Source organism: Glossina fuscipes, unplaced genomic scaffold (genome assembly GCF_014805625.2).
Source record: "Glossina fuscipes isolate IAEA_lab_2018 unplaced genomic scaffold, Yale_Gfus_2 28, whole genome shotgun sequence".
NCBI lineage: Eukaryota > Metazoa > Arthropoda > Insecta > Diptera > Glossinidae > Glossina > Glossina fuscipes.
Window position 1 is genome coordinate 10,025,095 of NW_023998423.1, and position 19,289 is coordinate 10,044,383.

At 33.1% G+C, this 19,289-nt stretch overlaps 3 protein-coding genes across 3 annotated transcripts; 1 reads left to right on the forward strand and 2 right to left on the reverse strand.

Moving 5' to 3' along the window:
• Positions 1-1,401: 1,401 nt before the first annotated feature.
• On the reverse strand, positions 1,402-1,865 carry LOC119636656 (cytochrome c oxidase assembly factor 5). The gene is made up of 3 exons (XM_038032156.1): positions 1,712-1,865; positions 1,553-1,648; positions 1,402-1,497 (listed from the first exon to the last, which is right to left on the reverse strand). Exons 1-3 carry the CDS (start codon positions 1,811-1,813, stop codon positions 1,456-1,458), a joined length of 240 nt encoding a protein of 79 aa, XP_037888084.1. The 5' UTR covers positions 1,814-1,865; the 3' UTR covers positions 1,402-1,455.
• A 500-nt stretch (positions 1,866-2,365) lies between these two features.
• LOC119636689 lies at positions 2,366-5,754 on the forward strand. The gene is made up of 2 exons (XM_038032228.1): positions 2,366-2,930; positions 3,001-5,754. The coding sequence occupies exons 1-2, from the start codon at positions 2,479-2,481 to the stop codon at positions 5,282-5,284; spliced, it is 2,736 nt and encodes a 911-aa protein (XP_037888156.1). The 5' UTR covers positions 2,366-2,478; the 3' UTR covers positions 5,285-5,754.
• Positions 5,755-5,856: 102 nt separating this feature from the next.
• LOC119636388 (DNA polymerase interacting tetratricopeptide repeat-containing, protein of 47 kDa) lies at positions 5,857-9,353 on the reverse strand. Its single transcript, XM_038031703.1, has 6 exons — positions 8,938-9,353; positions 8,578-8,867; positions 8,327-8,519; positions 7,426-7,703; positions 7,206-7,370; positions 5,857-7,136 (listed from the first exon to the last, which is right to left on the reverse strand). The coding sequence occupies exons 1-6, from the start codon at positions 9,091-9,093 to the stop codon at positions 7,031-7,033; spliced, it is 1,188 nt and encodes a 395-aa protein (XP_037887631.1). The 5' UTR covers positions 9,094-9,353; the 3' UTR covers positions 5,857-7,030.
• Between the last annotated feature and the right edge of the window lie 9,936 nt (positions 9,354-19,289).

The window sequence follows — 19,289 nt, forward strand, 5'->3', positions numbered from 1 at the left end:
CCTCAAACATGCTCCTATTAAAGGTGCATCTGTTATGGCAAAGCTGCTGGAACTTACTTGCAATATTTGTAGCGGCTTCGTGTAAGCAACATGATATTATCTATAATGACTCTTCTAAGGCTGTTGGTAATGTTGACGAAAAAGTATATTTGCATAAGTTGTATTTGCCCCTACTAATTTGATTACGTGGTTTGAGCCATATCTGAGGTGTGTTGTCTAATTCTTGTACATCATGACCTATGCAAGTCACATCTGCTACTTTTTAACTTATTCGTTAAGGACCAACCAAGACGAAATTATTTTACGCGTTTAATACATTGGAGGACGCTTACTTTCAGTGCTATGCGAATGTGTCACCTAGCTTAACGTTTTGTAGCAGACTTATACTCGATTTTACATTGAATTTTATGAATTTAAACATCCTTACATTCTCCTTACCGTACTTGTTAGGCGCATATTGAAGAATTACGTTGAAGTAAGGTCCGCAAACTAGAAGTCAAAAGGCAAAAGTAAGCTATAAAGCGGTCATAAATTCATTTCAATTATCAGGCGATTGACCCACTTTAAACTTCGTGTTTATCTTGTAATAGCTATTATAATCTTCATAGTATTTATTTAAATGCCTGCTTGCTCCTTCGCGTAGGTGTAACCATAGATTACTTTTCTTGTTGTACACCTTCCTATTTGCAACTCTCTATGGAACTCTGCAGTAGATAGTTTAGTGAACGACTGCTTTTTCGTATATTCTAGGTTTTCTCCTAGTTTGGAAATTGATGTTTTTCGCCACTCATTCGTAATTAGTAGTTAATGTTATGAAATTTTGTTTTGGAATAAATAAATGAATATTGGAATGGCTATATACTCTATATATAGATGTATATTGTATATATATAAATACATGTATATAAAGTTTCATATCTATTCTTGAGAAATTCAGTCAATGAAGTGTCATTTATTTCCGAAAATTCCGTATATAATAAAAATTTTTTTTTTAATAATAATCTAAGCCGTTTGCGCCCATTCCAATAAAGTGCAGTCAAAATAAAAACAAACAATGCTTTCCAAAAAGCACGTTCGACAACAAAAGGGAAACAATATATTTTAAGACGGGCAATCAAGGAATTCGAAGGTAATATGCATAAGCAACCAAGTTAACACAGGAAACGTTTACGATAAAAATCGCTTCACTCCTTGACAACAAAATCCTTCAAAAACACGGACATGATTTCAAATCTTAACAATAGCGCCTCCACATTTACATTGAAAATTGTATCGTCTATAAATATTGATATTTCCTCATAATTTCTTCGCTATGCGGGCAATTTTTTACTTTTTTTTCTTATGTTGAGAAATGCTTGTTTATATGTACACTTGTTTCCTTGACTGTACTTTGTAAACAACTTTTATTGCGATTTAACTTAACAAAAAGAAAACGTACAAAAAAATATCACAATATCAATATCCTTTGTGCCCACGAAAGCGCATACGATTATCCAACTAAAATTTGACAATTTTTAAATTATAATTTATGTTTACAGTGTATATGACTTACCAAAGATCGTTTGCATTCAAAAAAAGTGTTTCGCAAAACTTGGCATTCCTCCGGTACTAAATTACTCTGCAAACACTCCCGGGGTGTACGTTTGTCCTTTAAGAGTATTTTGCGAAGTCCAGTGCAATATAATTTTTAGTTGTACTTTTGTTACTTTACCTTTTTGCAACAATCACTTTCCAGCAAGCACATCTTCAAATCAGCTCTTACTCCAGCGCAAGCTGAAGTATCTTCCAATCTTTCATTGCCTTCAAACCGCATATCTTAATGTAGTTATAAAAAAGCTTATTCTAATTTTTTATTCCAAATATTTGAGAAAAATACATGTGAAATTAACAATAGGTTTTTAAACTAAAAAATAAGCGTGGAAAGAAATATATTTAAAATTTTGTTAATTATATTATTTTAATATTTATTAATTATTGCCTGAGATTGCATGTACGACATTGGAGATATTAAAAGAAATTTGGGATGGGAACTAAAATATTAAAATATATAAACTTTACAAGTTGAAAAGTTTTTTTTTTCATATTTCATTGCATTTTCGTTTTCTTCTGTGATTCAGCAAATCAATTCGCTGTAACACGTAAAATTTTTCATTTCATTTAAGTTTACTTTATTGTTTGTCAAAACTTCGAAATAAAATAATAACTTGATTGGACTTAGCTTCGAAATTGTAAGAAAGATACCAATTCAGAAACATTCCTCTTGTCGGTTAACAAAGAGCTACGTTGTTAGTATGTAAATATCGATGGATAACTTCATACACAAAATCAACTGTTCAAATTTTTTCTTAGTTTGAGAGATAAACGTTTGTTGCAGAAATGATTCGTACTTTTAATATTAGCATTATAACACACAAAGAAGCGGATAAAATAAATTGGGGAATTTAATTTCTTTAAAACTTTACAAAAATAATTAAAAATATGGATCTAAATAAAATTTCTACACGCCTTGATGTTAAGTTAGATGTATATAATAAGCGACCAGAATCGTTAAAATTCCACAGATGGACAAAATGTGAAGTGAAAATTGAAGCTATCAAATGTTTGCCGTGCTTTCTGCGCGTATCAATAAAATCTTTGGAAGCTCAACAAGATAGATTCGGAGAATTAAGTATATCTATATCTATAAATGCACCAGGCGTAAATATTAGTTTGGCAACCTCTCGTACAAAGCTTTATTCATATGGCTTGTTTTGGACTCATAATCGTCGTAGTTGTTTTATTTATTTTGCTTTGGAAACTGAGTTAGCCTGCCGTAAGCATATGAAATGGTTAAAAAAAGCCATGAAAAACCTGGATTTACATCAGCAAATGGTCTTGGAGCAACGTCGAAATAGTCGTGGGGCCTTGGATCGACCAAGCAAACAAAATAGGTTAATAATAAAAAGATCGAGTGAATATATGTATAAATATATAAAGTATATGTATCCTTATTTTTTGTAGCTTTCTTAAAGGAATAGTTACCACTTTAGGTGCGCTGCCAAAAGTACCAGACAACACTGCCAACGGCAATTTTAATAGCTTCCCCCGTGTTTCTGATATTTATGAGGAAATTCTTGAAGGCCAATCATCGCCACGGGTCTCCCGCAGATTTTCCCGTGCATCAGTTGCTTCGGGAATTTATGAAGAAATGAAACCTTGTCCATTTAATTTTCATTCAGTTTTGGAAGAAAACCTACAGATGAACACGCCGCCACCTTTGCCTCCACCGCGTAAAAGGCTGAATACATTCGATAATGCCGTAGAAGGAGCTTTACGGCGTTCTAGGACAAATCCGGAATCAGAATTAATAAAAAAGGGATGTAGAGATGATCGTTTTGCCCGTACTAGTGGAAATGTAGGCCGTGAAAAACGTGCTGAGAGTGTAAGTGAGAGTTCTGTTTGTAGAGTGGATGATATATTGAATAAGGTAAAGGAAGTCCAACAAGTTCAAGTGAATTACAAAGAAGAAATTTTAGAGCCTTCACCCGGTTTTATAAAGGCCAACAAACGCAATAGTTTTTCTAGTCCAGATTTATCAAAAATTAATCTCCTAGAAATATTTGATGAAGCTCAATCAAAAAAGTTGTTCCCTCTAGGGGATTCAGCTGAAGATTTATTCGAAAAATGTGATGAAGTCTTCTTTGCCGTAAATAACCATAATATAAGTTCATGCAGCTTAGACGATTTCAGTCTAAATCCCTTTAAGGGTTTGGATACAAAAAGGAATTCGGCCGAAAGTTTGAACATATCTGAACAATTGTCGGCAAATTTTAATTTTTCTGCTTGCAATTCATCAGTAGTGAATTTAGTTGGTGCTAGCGGTGCTGTTCCCTCATCAAGCCTTATAAGCCAGAACAAAATTCTTACCGATGACTTGACCGGCTATTGTGTTATGGCACCAATTAGACAAAAGAGAAAAGAAACTGCACAAATAGGTGCTATTGCCACTTCGTGCTCTGCGAGTACTACGAGTACTTCGTCCGGGCATTTGACAGGTTCGTGTGATACTCCTTCGACATCATCAGGAGTAAATTGTGCGAATATTGCAAATGATGTGAAATTAAATAATCTGGAAGCCGGAGCTGGAGAAAATAACCTCATAACTTTATCGGCAGAAGCTAATGATAACAGTACTATATATGAGGATATGGAAGTTGTTTCTCCTCATGCGAACAATTCTACTCTGATGAAGACCTATGAAAATATGACACCTACGGTAAATAAAGGTTTTATGGGTAACCTTTATGAGAATTTACTAACCTTTAAAGCGACTCAGGAGTTAGAACACGCTTTGCCGAGGAAAATGTGCACAAGTACTCCTACCGACGAGGACAAAGCAGAAAGAGAAAATTCTGCCATTAGAAAGGATGAAGGTGAGGAAAGTTATTACCAAACTCCAAGAAAGTCATTGATAAGCGTTGATGAAAAAATACCTTCGTATTATCCAAATAGTTGCGGGACGTTGAAAACTAAACGCTCTACTACAAGTCCTCTGCAAACAAAAGTTCCTTTTAATGGTAGGGAAAAAGGCAAAGAAGGTTTAACTTTGGGTCTTAAACATTTGGTTAATATTAAAATGCAACGCGAACGAAAGGAAAATCTGTACATGTCGTCGCCGCAAAAAATAATGGAACAACGCGGTAAAGAAAAAAAATTAATGAACGCTCAAAGAATATCGGAAAATGTCTATGCGGTCAAACAAGATAATATGATGACCTTTAACAATAACAAAAATAATAATAATTACAATGAGACTGAAAAATCGCAGCACATTAAGCTTAGCAAAAATGGAAGAGAATTAATCGATTTATCTTTGCTACCAAAGATAGATTTTAGATTTGATGATATTACTAATTCAACAGAAGTGATTTCTCCTCTACATAATAGCGAGAGAAAACCGAGTGGCATTGTTAGTTTCACGGAAGCCGAAACTGAATACGAACGTTACTTTCAGGCTAGTAAAAATGCTGCCCGGCTTTTGCATAAATATGCTACCTTTGCTCCTAAACCGCCGGGGCGGGCCCAACATCAATTGCAATCTCAACAGAGTCAACCGCATCAACAACTGATGGTTCAACCATCTTATCCTAAACTGGCATCATCTATTCTTACAAAGTCTTCGTACTCACCTCCAACAACAGATGCGCCAATTTCAGCCAAGAAATTCAGTTCATTGCCGAGTTTTCGAAAATTTGATTTGTCACCTATAAAAATGAAAATTCATAATGCCTTGCAACGCCATTAAAGTGAGAGCCTGACAGCTGTTGAACTGCTGCAAAGACATTTCGAAAACGTTAGTCTTTATTATCCTGATTATTATATGCTTCTAAAATCGATATTGCATTTGTTCTTCCATTTAGTTTACGTTTAATCCCTTTTTAAACGTTTTCGTTATCTTTAATATTATGCATGGGAATTTGATGTTACATTGCTAATAATGATTTTTCAAAAACAATTTTTAGCGGACAATGGTTTATTGCTATCTGTTAGCAAATCCAGCGCTTTTCATACGCATATTTAAAGCTTACCTTAGGATATGGACTGAAATTGTTGTCAGTATTATTTTAAAAATATTCTTATTTAATTATAAAATTTTGAATTTACTTGCTTTTGAATACTATTAATGATAGATATGAATCTGGTTTCGTTTAAAAAAAAACTAAAATCGATGTGCATTTAAGACTAGAAAAAAAATTAAGCTTACCTTCAGAATTCAATTAATTAAAAAAAACATATTTTTTTTTTTAAAGACATATTAAGAAAATTGTTTTTAAATATTTGTTAAAAAAATTTAAAGCCAACTACGCTTTCGCTATATGTATACATATCAATATAGATAAATATAAACAAAAAGTTACTGCTGAAGAAAAATTTAATAATTGTTAAGAAACTGCCGCTCATCCAGAACAATAATGAATACCACCAATTTACTCAATAATAATATTTAATAATTTATAATAAAATTTAATATACATTAGAAGTAAGCAAATATTATGCAATTGTATAATAATATACTCATTACTTTAACCAATGGAGTTGTCAGTCAGGCAATTAACCTTGAACATTGATTTGATTGTCGCTTTGTGTGCCCGCTACCGAAGTTTGCTTTCTATTACTCAACAATTTCGGCGACTGCGTGTCATTACGGCGTGGGAAGGATTGTTCTGTTTTTCCAAATTACACGTTAACAGAGATTCCCAGCATCGACGACAGGTGCTTAATTGAAAAACCTGAATAACTGAATCCTCCAGCCTGCAGCCAGCACCTTTTGCAGGAATGCATTTAAATTGAATCAAACTCTTACGCTTATCATAAATTGTTTAGTTAATCTAATAAGCATTAAATAAGCATTCAAAAGGTTGAAAGTTGTGTTTAATCTAACATTTGAGATTAGGTAATGTCTTCACAGTTTATTTCTTAACATTAAAAATCCAACAAAATCCCGACATATAAAAATGCTTAACTGTTGTATCTTGCATTGCTAAATGCTATATTTAATTAATTATTTGTGAACATTTACAATTACTACGACATAAACAAAAAAAAATTACAATAAATTTTTTTTTAATATTTTATATACAGTGTTGAAGAAGCTTCGCAAAAACTTTTATTAAATAAATTAAAAAATTTTAAATAGTTTTTTAATCGTATCTTACGATCAAATGTGTTTTGATATTGTTTTGATTTCATAAAAAAGCAGTTATAGGTTGTTAATGACACAAATTCTTATAAAAGTTGAAAGCCAGTTATTAGGAAGAAAACTTTCTCTACTTTGAATAGGGCTTGAGGAATAGCCAAATATGTTCGCAATATTTTGTCTCCAATAACCCTAGTAAGTGTTCCTGTGCTTGCCTGTTGTTCCAACATGCTTGTCAGAAATGTAGGTACCATTCCTTCATTACTTGGACTTTCTGGCTTATATAGTCAACTTTTGCTTAGGTCCAATTCTCTCTACAATCTCTAATTGCCATAAAAATATATGAAATTTTGGTTATGAGTATACAGTTCCTCTTCTTGGAGTATTTATAAATTCTTTTTCTATCTCTGAATCTTTAGGCACTACATAAAAGAGTAAGGCACCTCCGGTAATAAAGAAACTGAAAACAGTGGTAAAATTGTCTTTAATAGAATTTTAAAATTAAACAACAAATTTTGCCTCATTTTACCTTTTCTCTTTCAGAATATCTTTAATAGTTTTCTCCAAGTGGACTTTATGCACGGTGCCCAGCTTATGATTTTCATAATATACATTTAAATTATCTACAAAATATTTACCCTCTTTGTCTTGAGGTAAAGGTTCAGCAAACATACTCGTTAAACAGTCAAACATACTGAAAAGAATTTTGAATGAAAACTTTTTTTTTTGCTTTGAAAATTCTGACATACGTGACTTCTTCGGATAACTGTTGTTGAAAATCACTGAACAGAAATTCAGGATAGGAAAATGCAGCCGGCCATATTAATGTTTTCTGATCTTCGTCATCAAAGTGAACTGGAAAGTCTTCCAAGGGTGAAAATTTTGGTTTTATTAGCTCCTTCGTAATCAAAGATTTGCATTCGAATTTTACTTGGCGCTCTTCTAATGCGTCTGTTAAACGATGAAACTCTTCTAAATCCCTTTTAGCTTTTATAAGTTGCTTACGGTGATTACGTGCTGTTTCCATCTAAAACAAATACAAGATTTCTTAGAAATGACTTTCGTTTTATATTAAGATTACTTGCAGGGCTCGGTCGATATGGTCATGGGTTAAAGAGAATTTTGTTATTGGCAGAGTATGTTCTCCTAAGAACTTGCAAAGTGCGTTAAATTTAAGAAAATAAAACAAACCCATACAAGATACTCTGTAGTCCGCATACATTAGGGCAGTACGAAATGCGTAAAACCTAAGCTTCATTCTTGTGTTTTGTCGTATACTCTTGGTGAGTGGAAGTGTGTGAAATCCAAAAAAATTAGTTCCCTCTGTTTCGAAAAATCGAAAAGAAAACTTAATAGGTGTACAATGCTGACTATGATTACCACAATCAAAAATCAGCATTTTATCAAAGACTATGAATTCTGACATATTTTTTTTCATGACGACTTTTTAAAATCCGAACAAGGCAATGTACTCCAATTTGATCAGAAAATTGATCGAAAATTGCAACAACTGCGTCATCCGCAGATGACAGATAGGTATCACTCGATTTAGAAAATGGCTTTGAATAGAGGCATCTCAAGTCATTCTAGATATGCTATTCTTATTAAACTCTGTACCATAGGTACTGTAAGCTGTACTGTGTACATTACCTTTTCAAAGCTATTTTTCTTCAATAATTCTTTAGCCCCTTGGTGGTCGGAGTTGTGGTCCAAAAGTTCCTCGCATAACTGTGCGCAGAGATCAAAACGTTGCAAATGAGAAGCACATTGGGCCGCTCGCCATAAAGCTTTCTCATACTTTGGCTTATAACTTAAAGCCGTTTGAGCATCAGCTAAAGCTGACCTGAAGAAGAAAACTTGTATTAGAAGTTTAGTTAATCACTTTATAAAAAAATAAATACCTATAATTCTTTAAAAAGAATTGAGCCGCTGAACGATTGTTATAGAGAGTTGCCTGTACATCATCATTCTCGCAATTAACTTTCAGGCCTTCGGTGAAGCTATAGACAGCCATGCGGAACTTTTTATGTTTCATATAGAAATTACCGTCTTCTTTATAATTTAAAGCCAATTCATCTTTGGTATTCTCTTCGGGATCATATTTCAATTTCTGAAGACCTACTAACATGGGATGCACTTCATCGCCGGGCTGTGGAGTTTTGCGCATAAAAAACGGATGCTTCTCCATTTCCTGCAAGCATAGTAAATGTAACGATGTTTTATTGTTTTTAATCCGGCAAATGATAATTATGAAAACGAACCTCCTGCCATCTGTCTTCCGGCCAACCTTCTTCATATCGTTTCTTTTCTAAGCCATCGATGAAGTCGTCTAATTCTGCATCTAACTTTGCAGCTAACTCTAAACGATCTTGTTCGGTCCACTCCTTCTTGTCGTTAGAATTATTTAAAGACATCATAATTTGTATAATTAAATATTTAATTACTTAAAGTAATTAAAATTTTTAGCTGCGTGCTGAGGAAAGGTATGTTTAGTTAGTTAACACATTTCTCAGTGCGAGGTAAAAAAGGTGTCCATTAGTCAATTTTTCATGTAAAAATCATATGTTTTTGTTAAATTGAAGTTTTGTATGAAGCATTGTACGATTTTGTATTAAAAGTTATCTGACTTTAATTTTGAAAATTCTCTCTCAGGTTCTTGAGCCATATTTTGCGTAACTAGGCGTGTGTGTGTTTATCAGACTTACTTTTATGTAAACACGCGATTAAGCCAATTTTATTTAACCAATGTATTAGTAACCCCTTGCATCTAAAGCTAAACTAACTAGTTTGTGAGATGTGGGAGGGATTCTATATTTTTGCTCATGGACACTCCTAGGACGGTAGCCAAATGTAATTGCACGTACTTGTCTCTTGACCAATAATCGGACAGACGAAATCTCAACATACTAAAAGGAAAACAGCTGTAGAATGTATCGAGACAATGCGTGGCAGTTGAATTCGAAAAAAAAATAGCTGTAGAATGTATAGAGAGAATGCATGCTAGTTGAATTCGAAAGGAAAACAGCTGTAGAATGTATAGAAATAATGCGTACGTGCGGCCATTTGAGGCTTTTTTTGAAAATAGGGTAAAATCGAATTATCATTTTTTTTTGAAAATAGGGTAAAATCGAATTATCATTTTATACCTATCGCAAAGTCGAGTTTTTAATGCGAAAACCCTGTTAAATGGCCTCTTCACCTAAAGTAGCGCCAAATTTTTCTTACAATTTTTTAATAAAAAAGGACAATGTACGAGCGTAGTTCGTTGCGTTATGCCCATACTAGTGGTTATACCGGTTTATTTTACATTGACGATGGATATGTTAACTTGCGGATCTGATGGAGATATACGAAAATGGCAAGGCATTGATGACGACGATCCAAGTTCTAATTGCTTAGGTGAATTTGTAGTGTGCTTGGCTCAGAGAGGCGACAAGCTTTTGGCACCAGTTTTCTGTTACTAGTCTCTTATGTTTTTTCTTCTTCTTTTCCTTTTTTTTTCCTAGTCTTTATACATTTCAAAAATTTAAAAACTTCAGAATTTATTGTCATAAAAACATTTAATTAAAACAACCCTATTTGCGTTTTTCGTTCGCCAACAGCTGTCCACAGCTGTTTATCTCTAGTTTTGAGTTTTATCTATTCTCCTTACTTCGGCTTGAGTTTTTTATTGATTCGGAATAATCTTCAAGCTCATATATTTATGTGATTTTGTTTTCATAAAATTGGTACAGAAAATATATTCGGAGAAATGTAAAACAAAATCAAAAAAATAAAAGAAAAATGAAGATAAGTAAACATAAAGAAAATATTATTAAATCCCCGAAGGGGGATCCTATATGCTCCTGAAATTTTCTATACCCGCCCTGCTCAATGCTCCTCTTCGGTCCACGATGTCTATGGGATAATCTAGGGATTTATAACATAATGAATAACCATTAAATTATTTTACTAATTAAGAAAGAGTTCGTAGGTAAGGAGTACTTTTCAACCGAACTTTTGTTGGATTCAATTACAGCTCGTGACTTATTGAAAATAATATTTAAGAAACATAATTTTTATTTTTTGTGTGCGCATACCTTTATGGGCGGCTCGCATCCATTTTATTTGGTAATATATGTCATGCGTCAACTTCCCCTTGGGCAGTTTTCCTGATTTTTTATGAATTTTAAAAGGCCAATTGACATAGCTCAGCAAAATCTTACTTTGGCCGATGAAACAATTCTATTTTATAAAGTTATTTACGCCCGTCTTTTCAAAAAGACAAACTTGGTTAATTCTTATCCTTATGTGAGCAAAATAGAATACGTAAAGCAATCATGATAATTGGCATCTTTGCTTTGGATATTTTAATTTCATTCACAATTTAAAAATGTGGACGCGTAGAGATGAGTCTATGAATCTAAGATTAGAAAATCCCGTGTCACGTGTTCTTGTCATATATCTTGACTACGATTGATAATTGAACTTTATATTATTTTACCTTGTAATTTCGGTAACTGGACCTTTACATTAAAACATAACAAAACATATGGCATTGCCGCTCATTTTATGTCCAATTTAAATGTTGGTTGTGGGTCGTGGATCGCATTTCAAATGGCAAGAGGAAGGAAATAAATTTTTGCTGTTTTATATTTAATTTTGTGTACACTGATGAGGAATCCAAATAAAATGTTAATAGCTTTAAAGATTGATGTGGCGAATAACGAACGAATAACTTCCATATATGGAAGTGGAGGAAGTTTTGTCTAAGCTTCTTATATTTAGCAACTAACACGTTTTATATTTTATGTAGCATATTAATCATTTACCTCCCGAAAGTATTTCAACTTTCACAGTCGAAGTCAGAGCTATCCTTTAAACTACGAACTTTGCTTGTAAAAACAAACTGAAAAATGTTATTGTCGCTGTTGGCATGTCTGTGTTAAAAACTATCCGCAATTCTTCGACTTCCAACCGGGACACCCTTAACAAATTAAGAAGTACCACCACATCATGGGGGTAAGACTAGAACGCCCACTCATATACCACATCGATTTATACTATGAACAAGCTGACTGGGCGCCGAAGTCTGCTATTTCTGAATCCCTGTATTCATCAATATTGTCTGCTTCAAGAATCATGCGCCCAGTTTAACCCGCCTCTAGTTTTCCAAAGGCAATGAGCCTGATTGGCACTTTTACCTTCAGAACAGTTTTAAGACTTGCGAGCAGATAACAGGCGTTGGGGGCTGGATTGAAAGATTGGCGTGGGTGAAGCAGGAAATCCATCTCCAATTCATTTGTTAGCCGTCCGAATCAATAACAACACAGTAACGTTATTATGCAAATCAATGCAAGAAATTTGTCTTTTCCAAAATAGTCTTTTGCGAAAGTAAAATAAAAAAAGTAACTCCTGGGCCCGGACAACCGTGTTCTGTAATATCTCTGCTTTTCAGCATTCCGTCTTATTTAGCTTAGGAGCAGCAAGTAAAAAATCGCAGAAAAGTGACAACATTTAAAATTTGATCACTTATAGCTTTGTGTGGGAAAGCTGATTTTCTTCATTTTTCTTCATTAAATATCGGAAATTTCAGCTTTCTGTGTCTTATAAGTTAGGAGTAATGAACTAAACATGGTTGCTGTCAGTTTTTGATTTAATGTACGCGTGTCATTTGATCGACTCGGCTCAATTTCAACACGAATACGTTCACCTATTGAATTGTAGGCAACATCCAAATTTTTGCGAACGGGACTACCAACAAAATGCACCACACAGGCAGAGAGATGGATGTTTTGATTCAGGGTCTTACGCTTATCAAGAAAATATATATTTTATGGGAACTCTGAAGCTTCCTTTTGGATATTGTAAACGTTATGATAGAAGAAGTGTACCCCCGCCGTTCGGTTGTGGATACCAGATGTAGCTCCGCTAACTCTAGTGCATTACGATTCGTAAATCATTGGAATGAAAAACGAGATGATGGGAGGCCTTGTTTTGAGCGTTTGGGATTTCTAAAGATAATCTGCACTTTTTGCTAGAGACAAAAATCTTTGTGTCGCTTGGGGATATTATTTACCGATATATTGTGCCACTTTATAAAATAAGCGTATATTCGTTCTCATTTGTTTTGCATGTATTGTGCCACTTTATAAAATAAGCGTATATTCGTTCTCATTTGTTTTGCATGTATTGTGCCACTTTATAAAATAAGCGTATAGATCTGGTAATTTTATTAATAATATCGGCAAATACCATCATTAGATTATTAGATTAGATTAGATATGGTAAATGTTAATGACTCTTGGCTATATGCTTTAGAGTGGTCGTAAGCTTGAGCAGTTTAAACAGAGGCATTGATATAACCACGATCACCTATCTTGTTCATTACTATTACTGCTTTCAGTCCGAAATCCTTCTTTTTCTTTATTTTTCAAATTTTTGAGGAATGTTGTATTTGGAGAGGACTGAATCTCGCATAGCCACCACTATGCTTTTCGCATTCCATTCTTATTTGACACCCATTTCGCTGATATTATTAGGGAAAAACTATTGGCTGTGCTCACCACGTTCTTTTTAGAATTAACCCTTTCTTAGGCAGATAATGTATCTTCATTTAAGGAATGTACAAAATAGTTTTAAACATTCCATCTTGTTCGCATTATGATAAATAAACAGAAAACCTCAAGAAAGTGCAAAAATAAAATTTAATCACTTATAATTTTTTGTGGGCATGGCCGATTTTTCCCGGTTTTTGCACATAAAGTCTAGAGCTTTTCGTAAAGTAAATATGAAAATGTTCAGTTTTCCAGCTTCTATAATTTCTGAGTAACGAGCGAGTTTATGCTCCACTGAGGGTTTTTACTTCGGCCAAACTGCACATAAAATCTTCCAGTGTTTCCGTCAAATTTGAAGTCGATATCTTCATTTTTGCGACCAGGAGATTGCTAATAATAGACACCACACAGACACACAGACGGACAGACATGGTTAAATCAATTCAGAATTTCTTGTTTAAATGCGTGTACTCCAATTTTACAGTGCTGGGTATAAAAAATGCTCAAAAATTCTCATTTGATCATTTATTCAAGTTTGTTTACATTTTATTAAAGCATCACGAAAATGTGTACCTGTTAGAGCTTGGAAAAATCTACGCTAATATTGGATATACAACCGCGTTCTGATGTTGTGACCAATCGATCATTTATCGTAAGACAAAATGCTATGTTTTCTTTGTTTTATTTTTTATTTTAAGTAAAGTTAAGTGTTGCGGAGCAATGAATAAAATAATATATTAAATTGTCAATGAAGATTATTAGACCAATGAAACCGCAAAAGAAAATATGAAATATTTATAGCTGTCCTATCGTGTGTGATGTTCATGTGATATTGCTCGCAATACGGCTTGGTTTGACTAACTATTATGTTATGACTATTTAGACAAATATTAGGGCAAAATTTGAAGTTTTCTCAAAAAACAGCAAACGTGAAAAGCACGATGAAGAAAACTTTACATCCAAAGGTGAGAAGTGAACAAGAAAGCGGAAAAGTTCACTTTGCGACGAATCTCTGATACTCATCATCATATCAATATATAAATATTGCAAAGCATTTTATTCGTTGTGGGCATGTGAGTTACTCTCTCACACAAACACTGACTGATGGTCATAGGAATATTTCTCTTCTAAATCATATTTTGGTTGTGTTTATCGGCTCATCCGGCTTGCATTTGCACTAAACATTTGAAAAAAACTTTTGGGGAAAATATTTATTCATGTCGTAAGTTACACGCCTTTGTCTATCTTTAAACTTGAGAAGCGGCCATTGAATAGTTTCTATCGAATACATGAGGACTACAAAACTTTAGAGACGAGGAATAACACGGGGAAGGAAACATGAATAAAGTTAAGTTGATCAAGAAGATATGCGTTAGGAAAATCTCGGCTATGCATTTTTGGATGTCACAAAAGAGAGAAAAAATCAACTACACACCCTTACGGCCATCGTGTATGTAACAAATAGCTTTCACTTGTAACTCGCCTGTTTTGTACTTTTACATAATTGTTGCGGGTTTTCAATTTACAAACAATTAATAATGATTTTTTTTTTTTTTTTGTTTTTACAATAGTTTTCATTTTCTATGGTCAATATTTGCGGCAAAAGATATTCAAGGTGTTATTTCTTGATTTTTGCTCATTATGTAAATATTTCGCATTTGCAAATATTTTTTTTGAATAATTGCGTTTAAATAAAAAAAAAAAAAAAATTTGAATATCTAATTAAGATAAAGTGAAAAATTTGTGCAACTAATAAATATTATCAAAGGTTAGCATTTACTTACATATATATTTACTGCAAAAATTATACAACTAACTTACGTTTTCATGCCGCCTTGTATTTGATTTATTTTACAAAATAAATTAATTTCATGTAAATAATTTTTATTTGTTCTCTGTGCTGTAATAAGACAAAATAAACGTTGCAAACTATTTTAAAATCAATAAAGCTTGGAAAAAAAAAAAGTTAAATATTTTTAAGAAGAGAAAAAAAAAAAAAAAAAATGAAACGATAAACTGACGATTGTCAGTTTAAGGTGATGAGAGATTTTTGTAGGCATGAAAACGGTTCGACTTGAAAATTGCACTCTAGTTGTAGTTGTTACTTACATCAGTTAAGCGATAGAAAAATTTTATAAAAAAAAAAAAAAAACAAAAATTGTGACAAAAAAAAAGAATAAGGAGATAAAAAAAGTGTTAACAAGATTTGTGAAAAAAATTATTAATAAAAAAAAAAAAAAAAAAAAAAAAATTAAAAAAATAATAATAAATATTTGCTCGAGATGATTTTCAAACGGCGCATTTTTCCAACATATTGTTGTTGACGTCTGCAGCTTTAGGTGGGATTTCCAGTTCTTTAGCACTGGTTGTAGAAAAAGATTTTTGAACTTTTATGGACAGTTCTTTGGCTACATTTATTAGTAAATTCGACTCATCGCAGCCACCAATGAAATATGGGCAATACCTTTAGACCGTTCCCATTGATATTGCCCCGCAATTTTAGACCGATATTTGTTATAGTCTGTCATTACCTAATAAGTTTCAACTTTAGCGAGTGATAAGTGATCTAACTGAGAACATATAAACTCCGATCAAGAAAATATATATATGGTCCATGGAGATGTTATCCTTATTTCTGGCTATTGCTCAAGAATATACAATCGAATTATTTTCCTTAAAGTGCTTTCAATAATAACAAGTAAGAACATTATAGTCGGGCAAGGACGACTGAAACAATTGTTATTTTTGGATGATATTACTATAATTGGTCAACATTCTGGTCTACAAAGGATCGATTTTCGTGAAAATTTTTATTAGGGTAGAATCCACAAAATAGGTCGAGATGGTCCAAATTTGGTACAATTAATTTTTTTATGTTAAATTATTATGATGATATAATTTTCATCATGACGCACTAAAAATTATACTTTTTTGTCGCATGAATTTCAGTTTTCTTCATATGGGGGAGAGTTCAAAAATTGCCGCAGTCGATCTAATCTTTTCAAACCAATCTAAAATGCCGAAATACGATTATTTAGTCAGCGTTTAAGAAGAAATTTCGAAAATTACAACTTTTCCCATATAATGACCTTTCATAATAGAACGTTATATGGGAAGTGTGCGAAAAAGTGGGCCGATCCGAACCAATTCCAATAGCATTCGTCCTTGAATCCAAAATACGTCATTATATCAAATTTCATCAAAATATCTCAAAAGCCTATAGCGAGCTGCAGGTTGAACACAAATTTAGATGGGCAGACATCAGACGAACAGACGAACAGACAGGCTTAGAACAATTCAGATTACGATTCTGAATTGATCGGTATAATAAAAGGTGGGTCTATCTTAAACATTCTGCGTGTTAAGTACGACCGCACTGATTAAATATAAACTGCACCACAAATGGTGTAGGGTACAAAAACCATTTATTGTGAAATTCTGAGAACTAATATACGTTTAAAACTCACTACATTTCATCTATACTCTGCTGTTGTTCTAGAAATCTGTTTTTGACGTCTCGCTCTCTAGAAATCAACTTGAAAGTTATTTCTGTAAAAGTATTGAGACAAATTATGAAGTAGTAAGCTTGGGCGGTGGATGTCCTCGAATTAAGAAGAGAACTTTGGGTTAAGAGTAAATATTATTTGTATAAATGTTTTATTAAAATGTATTGAGATGGACAATATCTGCAAAATCGTCTATGAACCTCTTGATATCTTGCACTCTAGAATCATTCACGTTCCAAAAAGATCAATAGATCAGCCATATTAGAACATCACCGTAGCGAATAAATCTTTGCATTTCTATAGTGAGCATTTTTTGATTATTACCAGAGAGTAAATGTGAAGTGATCCTGAAAGGTTTTACTTCATTCGAATATAACTGATGTTTTACAAGTGCACACCAAAACAAATTCATAGTAATTTCATGGATTAAATGTTTGATTAGAAATACGCTTTGTGCTATGAAATTGGTTTTAAACGAATACCGATGTGTATACGTAAATGTTCAATAGCTGATCGAAAGTATGTTAAGTGAAATTAGCTTTATATTCTCATAGTCGTGGTAGGGTAATTTTCAAGGAACTTGAATACAATCCATCGGCTTGGTCTTCTTTACCGCCACTTTTCTTGTGATATGTTTCTTTTAGGAAATTATTTCACTCAGAAGATTCGTGTTTCACTTTATAAAAGTCAGAAATAGATGTCGGGCATCCCGGGGACTCTACACGTGGCTAACTAGTGTTAGATTTTATTGATTTAGTCAAGTGCGTCTGTCCGTCCAACTGTCCGTAAGAAGTTTAGGACTGGACAAGTCGAGCTTAAAAAAGTTGGACATGAGCGAAATGTAAAGATGGATCGTCAAAAAGATTGCATTGCAATTTGCAATCTGTAGCAGTTTGATTGATTCATATGACAAAATAATCGAATCACATAAAAACATAGCAATACAAATGTATATATGTAGCACAATATAAATGTATATATGTCCTGTGAGAAGGTTAAAAATTGCGCAAAAATATTTTACTGTCACTTTTAAGCGGTTTTAATGAAAACGAATACGCCCAACCCGCCCAATTGAAACACAATGCTTCGACCCATTGGTTTATTCATTTGAAGTCGTTGAGGATGATTGAATACATTCCCCCGTAGCCGAACATAACTTTCTTCCTCGTTTTTAAATGTGATAACCGATGCATACAAATCGGTTTTGAAATGTTGAAGGAACTATAAACACGTGTCAAAATCTACACGGAAGTAGAGAATTAAATATGAAACTTGAAGGTGGTGCTGTCTAAAGTGAATGCATGAAGACAATCTGTTTTTTTTTTTTTTAATTTTTTCTAATAACTTATGAAAGACAATTTTGTTATGAAAATTGTATTCGTTTAAGTTCTTCAATTGAAAGGTAATTCTGTTTCCTATCTGGATTGAGTCCACTTGTGGATTGCATTCATCTCCTAATTTGGTCTGCCCTACAAAGTTAAAATGATGTGATCCCTGGCGAACATTTGTAACGGGTTCAGAATTTGTTACACCAATCAGTGCGCGTATGAGTACATGATAGAATTTAGGACGTGTAGATTTTGATACCGTAATCGTAACAAATGTAAGATGTCTCCTGTCTTATCGCATCCACAAAAAGAATTATGGTAAATGCATGACATGTAACACACCTTGAAAATGAGTTTTTTTTCTCATACCCTACATCACTTGTGGTAGGTAAGAAGGGCTTCTTAAAGACCCGCATAAGTTTGTCTCTCCGTCTTTCCATGTTGTTTTCTTTTGTGCAACGTGGGGCAATTTTCGAAATATTTCGTTGAAAATTTTTAGATTGACCCCAAGGAAGAACAGGAAATGGTTCGAATTGGGTTGACCACTTCCTATATAATGACTTGTGTTTAAAAAAGTCTTTATGTTAATAATTGTACGGTGGTGTAGGCTATTCAATGGCGCGCCGTGCCCTACTATCGTCTTTTTACTTTAGGTTGTTTACTTACAATCACTATTAAAACTTATATTCACTTGGTTTCTTTGGATCAGTCGCTCATTCATTCATTCATTCATTCATAATTTTTTTTTTTAATAAATATTTTAATTACATATAATAGAATAGAGTATTTAGTATATGTATAATAGAATAGAATTTTATTACTATGTATAATAGCATTGAGAGATTATGAAGAGTATTTCAAGTTGATGAATAAATTTGTTGTATTTATATAACATGTAAACAAAATCATATGTTCAGTAAATAGCTTTATTGGTAAAGTAAATAACATATATTTGAAAATTGAAAAAAAGACTGAATAAAAAGCGCTAAGAAATATAGTCTAAAAGAAAAATATATTCGGCCCAATAATGATGTTGGTATTATTTATGAAAAGTAAATGAACGAAATGATGATATTTTTTACATTATTTTATGTTATGACTTTCAGTCTTCTTTGCCTCGTCAACTATTGCACTGACTATGAATATGAATCTCTCATAGAAGTCGGCATTATTTTAATATATCAATTGGCAATTGAGTGTAGTTTCTGGTCGTGGTCGTTCGCAGAGCTAACATTATTCTTCC